Source organism: Grus americana, chromosome 5, assembly GCF_028858705.1.
Source record: "Grus americana isolate bGruAme1 chromosome 5, bGruAme1.mat, whole genome shotgun sequence".
Classification (NCBI taxonomy): domain Eukaryota; kingdom Metazoa; phylum Chordata; class Aves; order Gruiformes; family Gruidae; genus Grus; species Grus americana.
The window spans coordinates 20,748,462-20,766,017 of record NC_072856.1 but is presented as its reverse complement, the minus strand read 5'-3'; the positions used below and the strand labels follow the sequence as shown (position 1 = coordinate 20,766,017).

The window sequence follows — 17,556 nt, the reverse complement described above, 5'->3', positions numbered from 1 at the left end:
AGCAGCAGTGTCTGGTGCTGCAGCGTGAGGGGAGAGTGCCACCCCCTGGGTAGCCAGCATGGGGGATGCTGCAGGGAACGCATCTTGCCGACACGTGGCTGCTGGCTAGTTTGGGCCAGGTTTGACTCTGGTTGACGCAGTCCTCAGTCCATCCTGATTGCTAGATGGAGCTGAAGGAGGATTTGCCTGCAAATTACCTCGCCTTCAATTTGCCTGATCACCACCTGCTTTGGGAGAAGCCCAGGAGTACTTCTGCTTCTCTCCCAGACATCCTCTTCTACCCCCACCAGGTACTCTCAGAAATCCACTTCTAATATTTTTTTTTTTTAGAGTGCCATCTTTACACCCAGCCAGATGCCCAATTTTTTGTGACTCCCTTTACATGTGTTCTTGCCCCTCTTCAGCCCTATCTTCTCCCCCAGCCTAAAATGAGCCCATGCAGGCCAAGTCCAGGAGACCATAAATGTAAAAAAGCCTACATAAGAGCCCCTCAGGATGGACAGGTTTTTAAACACAGAACTGCTTCTGCCCTCACTGGGGAAGACCAAATAGCTCTTGAAGCAAAAAGGAGTGGGGTTTTTTTAGCATTTTGGGCAGCCTCGAGAGAGATGTGTGTTGAGGAAAAACCAAATCCTATCCTTCACACCTGCCTGAAGACACAAGTAAGCTACTTCTTGGGCACCATTTGAGAGGTGTCAAAGCTTTCGTTAAGTCAAAGAAAAGCCAGTTACAGCCTCTGTGAGATGAACATGTGAGCATCACAAGCCAAAGCCTGGAGAACACTTTAACTTGGGTGCCTAGGCAGGATTTGCAAGTGAACGCAACACCAAGTCACTGCTCTAGAAAGAGATGATAGGGAATGGGATTTTTTCAGCATTCCTCCTGCAAAGCCACCCCAGGGTAATGGCAGGTTTGTCTTCAGCACTTTTAAAGCTACATTAATTCTTTTGTGTTTTAGGTATGCAACAGCTGCATTTTCCCTTGGAACAAATTTTATTAAAACTCTGACTGGGCAAAAAACCCCAGTGGCCCCTGAAACCAGGGGAATGCTTTCTAGGCTTGCTGTCCACTGAAGGCTTTGACTAAGATCTTCTCCTGACATGCTTCAGCTAGGAACTTACTTACCAAAAGCAAATATGCAAACCAAGGTATTAATAATATTGTAGTTCAGAACTGATGGATTGGTCTTAAAGGAGAAATATACAGATAATCTTTTCTAATAAGTAGAAAAATGAAGCATTTAATTATTTGCAAACAGACTTTAATAAAGTTCCTGTAGAACCACTCTTGCCAGAGCAAACACATCAAACTATTTCATCATTTCCTGTACTAGCAGAAATGCACACAGCATCTAAATTTGTAAGAAAATCACTTTTCAGGGGACACCAATTTTGAAGTTACATAGCTGAAGAGCTGCTCATTTCTGTCTTTTCTAGTGCCTTGGCCACTGCTGCTTTTCCAAGAACTCTTCTAAGGAGAGGCAGGGGAGAGCTCCATTTTAGATCAAAAAACATTTGGGGTTTTTTTTTTTTGGAGATCCTTCCCCAGAGACCTGGCAAAAGCACCATCCAGTAATAATACAGAAAGGTAGTCCTCCTCCTGCCTTTGGAAAGGAGCTCTCTTTAAACCCTGACCTTATGTATTAGAAGGGATTATAGGATTAAAGAACTCCTAAAGGGTAGAGACCCACTTGTAGAAGATGCCCAGTAATTGGTTATTTCAAGGATAGTAATGCTGCAGTGAAAACATACAATGCTTTCACAAGCCTTGGAGTTAGTACATCCAGAGATGTACAGGTTGATCAGCTTCCTGGACACCCACTCAGGGAATCCACAAACGTTTTCAGTACAAGCAAATTTTCTATTAAGTTAATTAGCTTTATGTATGAAAAAGTTCAGATTAAGAAAAAGACATTGCTTTGATGTTGCTCTGCGGGCAGACACCACTCATGAAATGATCTTCATTTCAGGCTTGGACTCTTCCAGGGCTCTCAGTTCATCATCCACTTCAGAACTCCAGAAAATGTCATATAAACTACAACCAAACAAAAAGGCAGGATGGTTTAGTGATCATCCTCCCATTAAGGAAAGAGAAAGACACACAAATGGCTGGTAGGGGAAGATCATATAACAGGAAGGGCCCCATCTAGGTTGGAGACTCTGACCCAATAGCCAGAAACATGCCTTACAACATAGGACCCTATTACTCCCTCCCTAGCACCACCTCCTCCTTGTTCTTGGGCCCTATGGACCAAAGCAGATCAAGACACTGCAGTCACATGACTTGGGACAAGGAGTGTTTTGCAACACGCAGTGGCATTTGACCCACCCTGAGTCACCAGCTGCCCTCAGGTGTAATTCCTAGAGAGACAGTGCTTGTAGCCCCCTCCCTGCAGCCCCCCAGCTCGCTAGACCTCACCACCTGCCATGGGGAACACAAGCAGGATCACAAACATCTCTCACATTAACTGCTGCATGTTGCAGCTGGGATTCCTCAAGGCCTCACAGATCTTCCTGATGCCTTCATCTTCCAGAGAGTTGTAGCTCAGGTCCAGCTCAGTAAGGCACTGCTTGGTAGCCATGACGGTGGCGAGGGTTGCACAGCAGGCTGCCGTGAGATCGCAGTTACCCAGCCTGCAAGGACAGGATGGAGAGGCCAGTGCAGTAAGCAATGGCTCCAGAGACCAGCCCACCAGCCCACACTTGGGCAGCAGGTGCGGACATCCCTAGCATGGACCATAGATCCCCATTAGGCTGGCATCTCCGAGACATCTGCAGGGGCTGGTCTGTGGTCTTCCCACAGAGACAGCCATCCTCATGGTGACTGCTGAACACCCAGAAGTCCTCCCTAAAGCTTAACAGTGTGTGGCTACAGGGGGAGAAGGAACCCCAAGAAGATATTCCCAACTTCAACATCATGCATAATCTTCTCTTTGGTTTAAACTGATCATAAATCATCCCTAAAGTTTATTACTTGAGACTTGCAACCATCTCTCTAAAAAGGGTAACTGAGACCTCACAGCAGAGAATCAAGTAGCTTTAACTGGTCAGCAAACATGTCTTTCTGGACAGAGACTTCAAGTCTTACTGATGTCTCCCATAAGTCAACTGCTCAATTCACTCACTGTGAGACTTCGGCATTTAAGCACAGCTCCAACTTTTGTCAAACAGCGTGGAGGAGACAAGCACGGTGGCCCGAGCATCACGCAGGCCACAGCCACATCAGCCCAGAACTCTGTGCCTGCCCAGCAGATGAGGAAGTATAGTCCCACCACAGGGCTGGACGTGATGCTCCAGCTGGCCTCCTGCTCCTACTGGTGAGGCTGGACAAGCACTTGTGCTGGCACCCATAGAGACTATGGAAAGCAGGAGGCAACCAGTGAATTCAGGCAGTCTTTGTACTGCGACTGGCAGGCATGGGAATTAACACGCCAGACCTTGCCCAGCAGTTCCTCCATCTGTGTCCCACCTGAGAGGGGCCCTGTGGGCGAGTTCAGAGAAGGGCACAGGAAGCTCTACAGCGAGCTGCTTGCAGAACACAGCAAGATCCCTCCAGCCTCCCCACACTTTGCTTTACATCCTGAGGTACACTGCACTGTGAACTTTCAGTTCCGCACCTGGGAGAGCGCCTATGGACAGCTACAAATGCACTGTCGCATGGGTGACAGCCTGTACTTGTAGATACCATGAGTGACAGGATACATGGAAGCACTTGTGGCTTCCGTTTACTTACTAGCGGGCTAGTTAAACATCATTTTGTGGTGTGAATTGTTTCATGTGAGCAAAAAAGTACCGTGCTACCATCTAGTGCTATCTTCCCCTCTCTGCACGCCGTTCTTGGAAGGGTAACACAGCAAGAGAGAAGATGACTTCTGAGGGTGCACCTTACCACAGAGACTGGATGTTGCAGTTGGGGTGCAGCAGCCCTTCACACATGAGTTCAACACCTGCATCTCCCAACTTGTTCTCGCCCATGTGCAGTACTTTCAAGTGCTTGTTCACGCTGACAGCAGAGCTGAGAGCCTTGCAGCAAGCAGTCGTGAGCCCGCACTCCCTAATCCTGCAAGGCAAAAGTGACATGAGATCTACATGGGGGATCTAGAGAGTATCAGGCACTGTTTACTTCTTCACATTTGCTTCACAGGAGCCTGGACAGTGGGAACAGAGGAACCAAAGCCTTCCCACAATCACTGCACTCCTCTCGACCCCCCTGTCTGCTTGATCCTTTCTAAGCAGCATCTCTCCCACTCTTCATATTTGGGATGTCAGTCTTGCACCTAGAAAGGCACCTGTCCATAAAGCACAGGAACAATCAGAGATGAAGCTGCTCTCACAGTCACTCTCAGCTCCACCATGCACTCCTGAGACACCTCATCAACTCCCAGGCCACCAAGGCAGGGGAAGAACCCAGCTGGGGGCAGGAGCTGGACTTGCAATGCAGGAAAGTTCAAGTGGTGCTTGTTCAACTTCTATGTGAAAGAACAATTTTCCTTTCCCAGCCACGTGACACCAGTCCATCCCAGCCTAAAAGGTAACACTGTCAGCAAAGAGGATGCTGAGAACGGTTTATGTCATTACAGCCTTCTTTTGACTCATCATGAGAGAGCTTGGATCCAGTGGAAAACCTGAGATATCTGATCACAGCACTCATTTTGCTATTACATGAGGCCTTTCAAACTTCAGAAGTCTCTTAGCTGCCATTTGTTGCACAATAAAATATATTAGGCAGAAGCTCTGCAAGTGATGCTTGGTCTCATATTGCTTATAAAGAGGATGACTATGGGGCAGATCTTTAAAGTGTCTATGCTTTTAGAAATACAAATCCCTTTAGCTATGCAGGTCTAAATCCTTTAGGTAACAACTAGCATGAGTTGTTCATGGAACCATCGCAACCGAGGATCTATCTGGTGGGCATTACTTCACCTACATTTTTCTTCAGTGAGGTCTCCAAAGAAGGCAGTGGGTATGTGAAACTTGACAGCAACTCACCATAGCTCCTGGAGTTTAGATCTGGGATCCTTGAGTGCCTGACACAGCATTTCCATCCCCAAGTCTCTCAGGTTATTGTCTATCAGACTGATCTCTGTGAGGGTCTCTTTTGTACTGATGAGTCTGGAGAGATCTTTACAGCTAGCACTTGTGAGATCACAGTCCCATAACCTGCAGGGAAGAACAAAATATTATTTTCCCCCAAGAAGCACTTAGATTAGAAAAGAGAGTCCTATTTTAGTATTCTGAATTTCTGGTTACATCACCTCATTGTCTTTATCCTTTAAAAAAATCCATTCATGCATCATAACTTAGAGCTCTCTCCTTACTTTCCATCTGTTGCACCGAAAGCTCTGTTTGTAAGCCAAAAAAAAGAAATAGGAACATGCAATTCTAATAGACAGATAACTCAACAGGAAGTCGAGACAACACCATCACAAACTTCCATTTACCCTCTTCCCAGAATTTGATCCAAGTGATTCCAGTGCTGTCCTACTTGTTCACAGTGTCCTCCACCCAGTTTTGAGAAGTAACTTAATTTGCAGCAGACACATTCATGTTTCACTAGGGGGTGTAGCTGAGAAACTTTCTGTTTAGGAGCAAACCAGCAGCAGCACGTAGATAGCTCAGAGGCTGCAAGAGGGATTTAAGTAACCTCTGCATAGCCTTACCATAGTTTCTGGATTTTGCAGTTAGGATGCATCAGTCCCTGGCACAGCAGAGCCAGACCGGAGTCCCCGATCTTGTTATCCCCCACAGAGAGATCTATCAGTGATGACTTGTTACTGAGAACAGCACTAATCTCCCGACAGCTATCGCTGGTTATGCCACAGTTCTCCAGGCTGCAGAAAAAAGCACAGTTGGGAGTTGCTGCTCCAGACACGCTGTGTTCGATACGTCCCAACACCCCCAGTTCAGACTGAAAAGGGGGCTATGGGCTGGTTCCTTGCTGCAAACCAGTGCAGCTCAGCTGGGCGTTGCTAGACCCTGCAAGGCTCACAGATGATACAGGTATCCTAGACAGGCTCTGGGTGAGGCAACGTGCTGCTCTGGCACTCTGCAAGGCTGCAGGGCACTTTTACTGACCCAGCCACTCACATCCATTAATGCAAGAATTGTTTTTGCCAAATTCTCCCTTTGTATCAACTGTCCTTTTTAGGAGGAACCTTTGGCTGTATCACACAGTGAGTCCCTGGCAGTCAAACCCTGCTGAAGCACAGGGGCAAGATAAAATGAATCATGCTTATCTCCCAAACCCCTTCAACGGGCTTTACCCCAGACATGAGGCCAAATCCAGCATCTCTGTTTTGAAGCAAAAAAAGGGATCTGAATAAATATAGTCAGTTGGCTGGTAATTCAGGGGTAAGAACTGGAGCCACCAAGGGCAACTGCTTCTCTGCTCTCAAGATACTGGTGAGCAGTCACCCCTTGTAATTGTAGGTTTAACCTGGGGTACATGCTCACACTGTACCAACAGGCATGAGAGTGAGCTCAGAATCACATGCTAAAAAAAAAAAAAAAAAAAAAAAAAAAAAGAGTCAAAAACCCCCAAAACTGAAAGCCCCAGACATTTGCCCGCAGCTTCCAGTTACAGAAATCTGAGCCAGCAAGAAATGCGGCCTGAATTTCAAGCATTCCTGGCAATTTTTCCTGTCTTATGGATGGCATGACTAATAGCAGGACTAGTTGCAGTTGGAGATGACCAGCTTTTCCTTACTGTAGTAACTCTAGGTTGCAGCTTGCCTCCACCAGTCCCCGGCACAGCTGCTTTACAGCTGTATCTCCCAGCGTGTTGTTACTCAGGCTGAGCTCCTTCAGGGTGGGCTTGCTTTGCAAAGCGGCATTGAGAGCTTCCACGATATCAGCTGTGAGTTCGCAATACTCCAGCCTGTGAGAAGAAAAGAAATCCAGGGGAAAAAACAACTGTCTTCACCACATCCCACTACCCACAAGACATCAGCTGGGCAAAGTGTGTGTTAGCCAGGGCAGAAAACACGCCAACACGAGTTGAGACCAGGCAGCACATGAAAATATAAATAACTGTAAGAGTTTTAACAGCATCTCCCTGCTCATTTCAAGAAGCATTAATTCTTAAACTAGATCTCAGGGGACCCTAGGAAGACTAATTACCCACCCCACTTTTACACTAGTCCTCCAATGCACAGGCTGCCCTGGAACACACGACCGAGTTTCACATTGCAACACACCACGCAGCCTCGCCATCGAGCCTTTCCAGGAGGAGCAGGGGGCTGCGAATAGATCTGGGTCGCGCTCAGCCATAAAACAAGGACCAAGTGCAGCACAATCAGACTTTCCCTGGGCGTCTGAGAGGTCCTGCCTTAACAGCCACCACTGCCAGGAGGGCTAAACAAAGCCTATGGGAATAGACACCCAGCTCTTACAAACCCACAAGACCTACCAGCATGAATAAGCATGACGCAATTTCAGATAAAACAGGAAGAAATCCACATCTGGCAACAAAACTCCTGCTTGTCTCAAGGTAAAAACAAGCATGACCTGTTTGATGACCAAAAAAGCCCGGTGACTACTTACTGCAGCTTCTGCAGCTTACAGTTGGGGTTCATCATCCCTTGACACAGCACCTTCACTCCAGCAGTTCCCAGTTTGTTATCACCTACATGCAGCTCTGTCAGGGACGGCTGTGCACTGAGGACAGAGCGGAGAGTCTCACAGCTGGCACTCGTCAGATTGCAGTTTTGCAGCCTGAAGGAGAGATGCAACTGGGGTAAGGGAAATGCACTCCCAGAATTACAGAGCCTCTTCTCAGAGAGGTGCATCCGCTGAGGTTTGAGCTTGGAAAGGACACCATGGCACTGACAGTGCATAACCCTCTAGAAAGCGGTATGTCCAGGTTAATGCTGCTATTTCACAGGCGTGCCAAAATATTTTATCAGCTAGTACTATACTTGTAGCATGAACAATAGCTCCCATGCTTCCTTCAGTGTAATCGCTCATATAGCACCTCTAGGAGAAGGATCCACCCTACATTAAGCAGCACCACAGCTGCTTTATAGAAGCGTTCTAATCATCACGAGGCATATCCCAGATAAAGCAATGTCATTATATGATTTCTTGCCCCCTCTGGAAATGCGATCCAGAGTAGCTACAAGTAAAAATCTCATCCAACTTGGCTTAAATCCCTGGATATCATTTAGAAGTTTAATGGTATACTACAAGGAGGATCTATGAAGCTGATCCTTCAGCACTCAGGCTGGAAGAAGTAGCATAGGAACTGCGCTGATATTGCTATGGGGTGTTTATAGAGTTACTGCACAAGACTTTCTGGCAACGGAGAGGTGTTGTGCATGGTGGTACTAAGTTTGACTTGGGTTTGGTTGCCCTTTTATTCCTTAAGGCACCTTACCAAAACCCCAAAAATGGCCAGTTATGTTTCTACAGAACTGAAACAGGCTAATCCAAGCTGTTACTTGAGCATGTGGAGAAGTTTGAAGCTGAGGACAAACTCTCTGAAAAATTACTTGTGTTAGTCTTCCAGTAGAGAATCACAGTTATTTCTTGAAGGCCCATCAGAAAGTTGCAGTTTGACTAGCTTCACAGTCAACTTTCCTTCTATTTGTCAGTGAGTCTTCATTGCAGGGGGCACAAAGACTTTGAAGCAGGCATATCTGATCTAAAAGGCAAATGATCTTTACAAAGTAGTGTCATGAAGATGTTAGACCCACCTCAGGAGCCCAGTACCCTGCAGAAGAGACGCTGGACAGAGAAAGTAGCATCTCTTTGAGCGCCACTGAGGAGCAGGGGCAGCAGCCGCTGGCTCTAAAGCACCTGCACTATGGCTGCTGAGGGAAGCCCACTAATGCTCTAAGGTGGTGCTGGTGCCCCTGCAAAACATGCTGTCTTTGAACCAAGCTGGCCCTGCCCAGCTGAGAAGACGAGGCTTGAGGCAGAGCCAGTCTGGTAGAGTGCAGAAAGACTGACAGCTCTTGAAACACCAAGGGTCACAAGAACACCCTTCTGCTTAACTCGTAGAGAAAGGAGCGAGCAAACTGGACCAGGTGCTAAATGCTTACAACGGGCAGAAGAGCCCTCTGAAAAATGCATTTGTGAAAATGTCAGGTATGTGATAATGGCAGAGTGGGGCCCTCTGTGGTCAGCCTTTTGTTTAAAGGGGCCTAAACAGATAATCCAGCTGCCTAGGCCAGGGGAAGATCTACTACCTCTTCTAAAGAAAGCCTCCAGAAAGCCTTAGCTTGGCTGGGAAAACCCTACCTGTGCTTCCCTTGGTGCTGGAAGACAAAGGAACACAGATTGATGAGCTGGAGTCTTCCAATAAATATACCACTTTAAATTAAAAAAAAAAAAATCTTCTGGGGTTTTCCAAGCATCTGACCTAGGTAATTGCTGAGGTGCATCGGCATGGCTCTTACTACCATCATATGCTAGTTTGCCTCATGATTTCACCTGCGGCAGACTGCAAGACAATCAATGGTGCTTTACCATAACTTCTGTAGGCTACAGCTTGGTGTCAGCAACCCTTTACACAGGTATTCAATGCCTGCATCTCCCAGTTCATTATTGTTCAGCTTCAGTTCTGTGAGGGACGGATTCGTATTGATGATGGAGGAGAGATCCTCACAGTTACTGCTGGAGAGATTGCAGTCATCCAACCTGAAAGAGAAGGAGAGAAGAAGCACTTTAGTCTTCAGGGTTGCTCTGTTCTCCCTGGCTGGAGCATTCCTTGTGAAAACAAAGTGGACGATTTACTCCTCTGCAGTCCCTGGGACGCCTCCACATGCATATGATCTGTTGGGCGATGTGTGGCCCAAACCAAGACATGCTCTCTCTACAGGGAGACAAGTTCCCCAAGCCATGGACCTCCTCCATACTGCACAGAAGATGGCATGTGACTCAAGTCATCCGCCCTTGGCAGGGCTTCAGATGGAGGATGCACCACATTGGTAGCAACAAACTACCTGGTGTCTGAAGCCATGTCTAAGCAGAGGCCAGCTTACAGGCTGTCAGACTGGTTCTGCATGGAGACCAGCCAGCCCCAGAAACACCCATCGGCAGTTTGGTCAGTGAGTCAAGCCAGTCTGCACCATCTCTGGCAGTACACAAACTGCGAGTTTGCAGCATGGCAGTAACTTCTCCCACTGGACATCAGCATTTTCCTAATTGTTGCTAAATTGATGGAGGAGAGTTGATTTGGAAGGAGAGCCAAGGAAAGGATCGGGAGCCCAGGACAGACAGGGAGGTAGAAACGACATCGGGCAAAAGGAAGACGTCATGAAGAACCCTACAGCCCCAGGCACAGCCACAGCCAGGACTGCAAAAAGTTGCCTGGTCATTTCTCCTTAGACAACACTATGAAAACAGAGGCTCTCCTCTTCTCCTTCCCTCCCTCCAGCAAGAAGACTTGGCTCCCAATGGGATCATGTTCAACACCATTTAACAATCCCTGCTGCAGCCGCTCTCATTCACTATATCATGAGCAGCCCAGCCTCTGCCCAGGAGACAACCATCCCACTGCCTTCTGCCACCCAAGGCTTACCTTAGGAAGTCAAGGTCAGGGCCATGAAGCTTGCCTGCAAAAAGCTCCTTTGCAAAACAAAAGCAAGTCACCTTCAACCTGCCTGACCTCCTCCAAGCCACCACTGACTTGATGCAGCCCACCCTCTTCAGCCCAAGCAAGATGGTGCTAGCCCATGGGGTGTGAATTCCCAACCAGAAGAGGGGGAAGAGTGCAGAAACAACTTTTCTGAACCCTTTCCTACAGCTTATACTCCAGGAGATGGTTCCCTCACACTGGTTTGCTCAACACACAAGGCAGGTACTTTTAAAGGCCAAATGAAGAATTAAGAATTGATGGCATGTTGCTTGCCTGTAACTATTAAGCAACAGTTATTTCATAGAATCATAGAACGGTTTGGGTTGGAAGGGACCTCAAAGATCATCTTGTTCCAACTCCCCTGCCACGGGCAGGGACACCCTCCATGAGACCAGGTTGCCCAAAGCCTCATCTTGAGAGCATCTGACCTGCAGCCCAGAAAACGTACAACCTAATGAGCAGAGAGAGACATCTTCCTTCTCTTAGGTGAGAAAGAGAAAGACAAAGAATTACCAAAACAGCAGTCAAACGTTTAGATAACCACATTATCCAGCTGAATTCCATGGCACGTCATAGAACAAGAAGAGCATTTCTTCATACCAAAGGATGCTTATCTGGAGTTGAAAAAAAACTTTGCAAGAGGCCTTTAAATTAAATTTCTGAATAAAAATAGGTAGAATCATTTCTGTTACTGTGCAATTTCTAAGTCACAGGTCAACACTTCTGCAGCTGAAAAACAGAGGAGAGAAACACAACAGTTGTTACTTAGAAGAGATGATATGCAACTAGTTACTACCTGATGGATTTGCAGGATTTCATTGCGGACAGAAGTTCAGCCCATCTAGATGGGCTCATCTCCTCACACTGGATGTCAAGCTCCATTTTAACAGTTGACTTAATATCTGCAAATTAAAAAAAAAATTTTAAAAAATCAAACTTATTTTTTTGTTGACTAAAAAACAACAATGCTCTTCAGCCACCTCGCCCCCCAGCTCTCAGCCATGAGTTACACTGTGCAAAGAGGACAGATTGTGTTTTACCAACTCCAGCCCGCTGCAAGCACCAGTAGGAGCCAGCAGCATTGGAGTGGTTTTGTCTGGGATTCGGCAAGGCCCTCCTCCAAGAGGCAAAAAAGCACACAGATCCTGGAGAAATATGGCAACAGCTTGTTATCTGAAGGCTGCCTGCACGAGAGTAAGATGCTCGCCTTCCAAGGGAGCTTAACCAGAACAAACTTTTTAGAGGCACCAGTGCTGCTCTCTCACTATTGTACTACTGAGCCACACAGCCGCTGAGTATTACCAGTGTGGCACACCTGACGGATTGTGGGACCTTGAGCTATACTTAAAATTAGGGTACTTTAGAGAGAATGAGGAAGATGAGCATGAGAACTGCCTGGGCTTAGATTAAAAATCCTGCTGGCCACATGTCTGTATGTGAGAGGTGCAACCTAGGCAGATGGGAGAAGCGCTCCTCCACGATTTCATATCCAGGCTTTGAAAGGTCACTCTGGTTGGGCAAGGCCAAGTACAGAGAAGCTGGTAAGCAAGAATTTTTTTTGCTCTCCAAACTGCATTTCTGAACTGATGTAAACACAGCACCGTGCAGAGCAGCTCTAGCATGCACAAAAATATGCCAAGGCCAACAGCTGAGCTCTAGGCTGAGTCTACAAAGGATAGTATTAAAGGCAGCACTCCAGTAGCTGACAAAATGCGGTCTTGGTGTCTTGGCTTTGCTAACATGACTCAGACTACAGAGTATTTGTTAAAAAAAAAACAAAAAAACAAAAACTCCTGAGCTATCACATTGGAATGTGAACAGCAAAAAACCCCCACCAGGCGTTACAGCAGTTCTACACTGTCTTCGCCCATCTCAGTCACCTCCTGCTACCATAAAATCAACAGTATTCCAAACTGGCCTTGTCACAGAGGCGAGCTCGGTATCAGAACACACAAATCCCTCACCCACAATAGATCCCTCATCCACGTCGGGACAGGAAGTGCCACGAGAGGAGGGAGGTGCCGAGTACGTACTCCGAAATCACGCGAAGGAAGCCAGGACAGCGAGCGCAGCGTTAGCAGAGCTCATGGACGTACTTGGCCCTCCTTTCAAACCCAAAGCAAAGCGCTATTGGAAGTCACGGACCCCGTCCTCAGTGGGTTCACATCACAGCCCCACGTGTAAAGGGGCTTGAGTCGCGTGGTATTAAAAATCAGTGCCGACCCAAAACAGTGACAGAACAGCGCAAAGGAAACCAATTACATAACTTAGCAAACACCTCCCGAATTTGTTCACTGTATTTTTTTCCCTCTTTTACCTCCCTCAGATCAAAAAAGAGTTGCTTTCCCCCCCTAAGCTCCGCACCTTCCTGCAAACTCGGTCCTACCCCCGCGTGCACACCCGCCATCGCGGCTGCTCCTCGCCTGGCCACTCTGCCGCAGGCAGCCACCTTCTGTGCCCACAAGCTGTCCTCCTCCCGCCATTCCTTGCACCGCAGTCAACGCTTAACGCCAGAACTCGCCCGACTTTCCTTTCCTTCCCTTCCCTTCCCCGCCCCCAACCCCAGCCCTCCGCTCCTACCTCCGCTCCGCCTGCGCGCAGCCGCCACCGCCCGCCCGGCCCCGGCTCCTCCCCAGCTCCTCCCCGCGGGACGGGCGCGGCAGCACGGAACTGTGCGGGGCGGAGTGGGAACTGTGCGGGGCGGAGTGGGAACTGTGCGGGGCGGACTGGGATCTGTGCACGTCTTCCTTTTTTCCCTTTCTCCCCCCCCTTTTCCTCTTTCCCCTTTCTCCCTCTTTTCCCTGCCTCTTCCCCCTCCCTCCCGTTTTTCCTGCCCTCTCTGCTGCTTCTCCCCCTTTCCCCTCTCTTTTCCCCCTTACCGTCCCCCCATTTTTCCTGACTTCTCCCTGCTTCCCTCTTCCTCCCTTTTTTCTTCCTTCTCCCTTCTCCTCTTTTCCCTTTTTCCTCCCTCCTTCTCTCCTCCCCTCTTCATCTACTTCCTCCATATCCTCTTCTTCCCCTCTTTTCCCTATGTTCTCCTCACTTTCTTCCTTTTCCTCTCTTTTCCCCTTCTCACCTTCCCCTTCTCTTTTTCCTGTGTTCTCCCCACTGCCTTCTTTTTCCTCCCCTCACTGCCTTCTTTTTCCTCCCCTCTTTCTCCCTTCCTTCCCTCTTTTTCTTCTCTCCCCACTTCCCTTTTCTCTCCTTTTTCTCCTCCTCCCTTCTTTCCCCCTTCCCTCTTGTTCCTTTTCCACCCTTCTGCCCTCCTCCCCTTTCTCTCCTCTTTCCCTTTCTTCCCTTTTTTCATCTTCTCCACTTCCCTCTTTTCCTCCTCTTTTTCTTCCCTTTTCCTTTTTCCCCCTCCCCTGTTGCCCCTTTTTTCCATCCACCCATCTCCCCCCCTGAGCAGGAGCACTGGGATAGGCAGGAAACAAGACAGGAGAGGGGATGCGCAAGGGGTGGGAGGATCAAACGTTAAATTGGAAGGTGTCCCACCTGAGCAGGGAGGACAACCCCTGCCTCATGCTGGGACCCAGAACGCAATGGGGATGCATGCAGGTCACCAAGAGGAGAGACAAGATGGTGGGGGGCTTGGCCAGGGGAGACAGGAACCCCCTTGTACTGCCCCAGGGAGGTCAGAACTGCAAACTGTTTGAACTGGAAACGACAACAAAAATATCCATTCCTCAGTGGAATTAGTCCCCTGACTTCCAGCTTGCCAGCCAGCTGCGTATGGGGGCCAGCTTGGAGGGCCTGGGATGTGCCCCTTCTCCACCCCTTTCACCAGTCTTATCCATGATGCATCTTCTCTGGTGTTCTGTCTCTCTCAGCACAAGACGTTGACAAGCAGACAAGTGGCACCTCGCCGGCATAAAGGCCTCCCCTCTAAGCTGCTTTAAATGAAGCTGTGAGAGCAATGGAGGATGGGCGCGTTGGAGTTTTGCTGCTGTGATGACTGTTGCCCTCCCCAGGCTTTCACTGTGCCACTGCACCCACCCGACCCCTGTGACCCCCAGCTTGCCTGCGCATCCGTCCCATGCCAGAGCCTGGGTGCCAGTGCCTGGCCAGTGCTGGGAAGCATTCGTCATCGCTCAGCTTGTTCCTCCTCCGGCAGCCAGCTACTCCCTGTCCCCCTATTGTTTCCCAGTACTTTTAGCCCCAGTAAAAGCTCATTCAGACTTTCACAAGACAGAGCAAAGAAAGGTTTTGAAGTCCTGAGGGCGTTCTAGGCAACATACTGAGTCGCACCCCTTCCTCCCCCCCCAAAATTTTAGCTTCTCCTCCTGTCTCTTCTTCCTCCAAACACCCTGTTCCCATCCCCCTGTCTCACACAACAGTTCTATTAAGCACAACCAGCTGTTGCCTACAAAGCAGCCTCTGCGGTGTACAACTTCAAAATTGCTACGTGCTCCTCCCCGCTAAGCAGAAGGGAAAGTTTAGGGAGTTTAAGAGCCCATTTTTGCTGCTGATACGTACCTTGCTCTTTTCGGCGCTCTGCAGGGAGCAAGGAGGGCAGAGCTGACGCCTTCCTGCTGCCGTTACTACGCAACCTCTGCTGTTGTACACATGGTGCCTGCTAGAGGGAGGAAAGCAGTTTTGGGTTGTGACGGCTTTTTTCCTCCCAGGGCAGCTCTTCAGGGCCTTGTGGAGCTGCACTCTGTACACTATTGTACCTGGCTTAGTGATAATGCAAACATCCCTCAAAACCTGATGACTGTAGAGGCAGCTTTAACTTCTTCATGTAGCCACTCGCCAGGGTTTAGCCCAGAGCAAGGGAGTAGTTGCCATTGAAGGATCCATCAAAAAATGAGGCCACCAAGTGTGGATAGAGATGCTGGAGTTTGCAAATAGTTTCTTCATTCCTCAGGCAAGCCCTGTCCTGCCGGGATGGGGAGTGATACTGAGCACACTACAGCCTCCCTGCCACCTCACCTGGGGGTTAACCCCCCTGGCAGGGGCTGGGGCATGGGCAGCTACCTGCTCTTGTGCATGCTGGATGCTCACACAGCCTGGAAGGGTACTCCAGGAACAGCCCTGGTCATGCCTCCCTAAAACTGCCTCTCGGCAGCATGCAGGGCCGCCTGGTCCTACACCTCCTCCCAAACTCCCCCTGGCTCTTCCCCTTCTCAAGGATTACCCTGCTCTGGCTCAAGCTGCATCACATGCTAATTGCAGGTTGAAGTAAGCTGCTTTCTCCCCCCAATCCTCAACGGTGTGAAGATTAATTAATGTTTCAATAGACTACAAATGAACCAGAGACAAAAGGCCAGCTCCATTTTTCCCTCCCATGGCTGCTGACTCTGACAGAGGAGATGGTGGCCCAGGCTGAGAAGCACAGTTTTTGTTGCGCACCCCAGGGGGAGCACTAGAGGTTTCCCCCCCAGTTGCCTTTATTATCCTTCTGGAGGAGATGATGGGAACTGGCCACCAGAAGAGCTCAAAGAGCTAAAACCCACCTTCCTTTGAGCCCAGAAGAGAGCTGAATGCCAGAGGGTGCACCTCTTCCTCATTCCCTCCCAGGAAAGACAGGGTTGTCCACACAAAGGGTTTGCTAGAACAGTCCTTGTGCCCTTGGGTCTGACCTGAAACCTGCTGAACTGCAGCCACAAGCTTGGGGATGGCATGAGCTCCTGGCTTCAGTGCTTGCCAGGATGCTCCCTGGTAGTTGGATGGGTGGGATGCTGCGGCTGGTGAAGGATGTCTCTGCCCTTCTTGGTTAGTGTGGTGCTCTCAGGAAGACCACTAGTATAGGAAGTAAGTGAATGCTGGCGAGAGGTTGTATCATTCCCTGGTCCACCAGGTAATTTGAAATCAGATGTCTGCCATTCAGCCTGACAGCAAAGGTGTCATTTCCTATCCAGCCGCTGCTGGCACCTCGCTGTTCTCGGTTCCTGCTCTGCTGCCAACGTCAGGAGTCTCTAAAGGACAAAGTCTAGTGTTGTTAGAGGTTTCAGAGTGGTTTATGTCACGTGGACCTTCTGTAGACCTCCTGCCCTGGACAAAGCACCCACTAGACGCTGGTCTGTGCTGGTGAAAAACTAGATTTACAAACCAGGTAGCCATGCCAAGATGTTATCAGCTTCTATCTCCCTGTTGTCCCTTTGGCTGCCCTCACTGTGGGGACAGCAAAAAGCATCCTGGGAAAAATCTATTGTCTTTTCCCCAGCAAGCAGGACCAAGTTGTCCTACTTGCCGAGATATACACAAGTCTGGAGGGAACTATGCAAAATGGGGCTGAGAAAGCCAGCAGCAAACACTGGTGAGAAATGCATGCACATGTCCTTCCACGGAAACAGTGGAAGACTCCTGGCATGGAAGGTATGGGAAGGGTAGCTCCCCTTTTTTTAGGGCCTCCCTCTCCTCTGGCCTTTGTACCAGGGAGGGAAAGCACAGTGGTGCCTGCCTTGCCCCTGCCGCTTGTGGACATGGCTGGCATGGACCCAGCAAGGGGAGGTCTTGTGTTGTGGGATCTGGGGAAGCTGAGATGTATCTCTGCATTTAAGATGACTTCATTTTAAAACTAAATTTAGACACATAACCCTAGAGCAAACTTACAAAAGGATGCTTAAATTAAGCCCATTAGTGTAAGCTGAAAGCTTTGCTTTTTCCCCCTCTAGCAGTTTCCCGTTCCGTCCTCTCTGCCCTCATGATACCTCTGTGCATATACTTAATTGCAATTAAAGACAGTAAAATTTTCAGGGTAGCGACAGATCCTTTGATAACTTGACCATGTGATGCCTACCAGCAAATTCATTACATAAATTCAGCTGTGGCGATCAAAACGGCGAGTTGTAAGCATGTGCCCAGTTCCATTTGTTGCACTGAAAACCTTGTTTTAATTCCTACTTGATCCATTGCTGGAAGCCATTTGTTCCTTGAGCGACTTGAAGTAAGGCTTTGCAGGGGGAGGAAATGCAAAACTTGGGTCATTCCTGAAGAGCCAGCAGGCTGATAAAGCACAGGGGAGCAAAAGCATCT

At 48.7% G+C, this 17,556-nt stretch overlaps 1 protein-coding gene across 9 annotated transcripts; it reads right to left on the bottom strand.

Moving 5' to 3' along the window:
* Window positions 1-1,239: 1,239 nt before the first annotated feature.
* On the bottom strand, window positions 1,240-15,117 carry RNH1 (ribonuclease/angiogenin inhibitor 1). 9 transcript variants are annotated; one of them, XM_054827779.1, is made up of 10 exons: window positions 15,055-15,117; window positions 11,375-11,480; window positions 9,468-9,638; window positions 7,542-7,712; window positions 6,706-6,876; window positions 5,660-5,830; window positions 4,989-5,159; window positions 3,889-4,059; window positions 2,463-2,633; window positions 1,240-2,034 (listed from the first exon to the last, which is right to left on the bottom strand). In XM_054827779.1, the coding sequence occupies exons 2-10, from the start codon at window positions 11,458-11,460 to the stop codon at window positions 1,947-1,949; spliced, it is 1,371 nt and encodes a 456-aa protein (XP_054683754.1). In that variant the 5' UTR covers window positions 11,461-11,480; window positions 15,055-15,117; the 3' UTR covers window positions 1,240-1,946. The 9 variants fall into 9 exon arrangements, with proteins under 9 accessions (XP_054683754.1, XP_054683756.1, XP_054683753.1 ...); XM_054827781.1 differs by lacking the exon at window positions 15,055-15,117 and adding an exon at window positions 14,074-14,096; XM_054827778.1 differs by lacking the exon at window positions 15,055-15,117 and adding an exon at window positions 13,159-13,229.
* Window positions 15,118-17,556: the final 2,439 nt, after the last annotated feature.

What these genes read in the sequence shown, in the direction of transcription:
- RNH1 (XM_054827775.1), bottom strand. Translation starts at nt 13,061, where the DNA reads ATGGCGGGAGGAGGACAGCTTGTGGGCACAGAAGGTGGCTGCCTGCGG. An exon ending in TGCAACATCCAGTCTCTGTG is followed by an intron (nt 2,634 to 3,888) that starts GTAAGGTGCACC and finishes CTGTCCTTGCAG; the next exon opens with GCTGGGTAACTGCGATCTCA. An exon ending in TGCAACATGCAGCAGTTAAT is followed by an intron (nt 2,035 to 2,462) that starts GTGAGAGATGTT and finishes GTTTGGTTGTAG; the next exon opens with TTTATATGACATTTTCTGGA.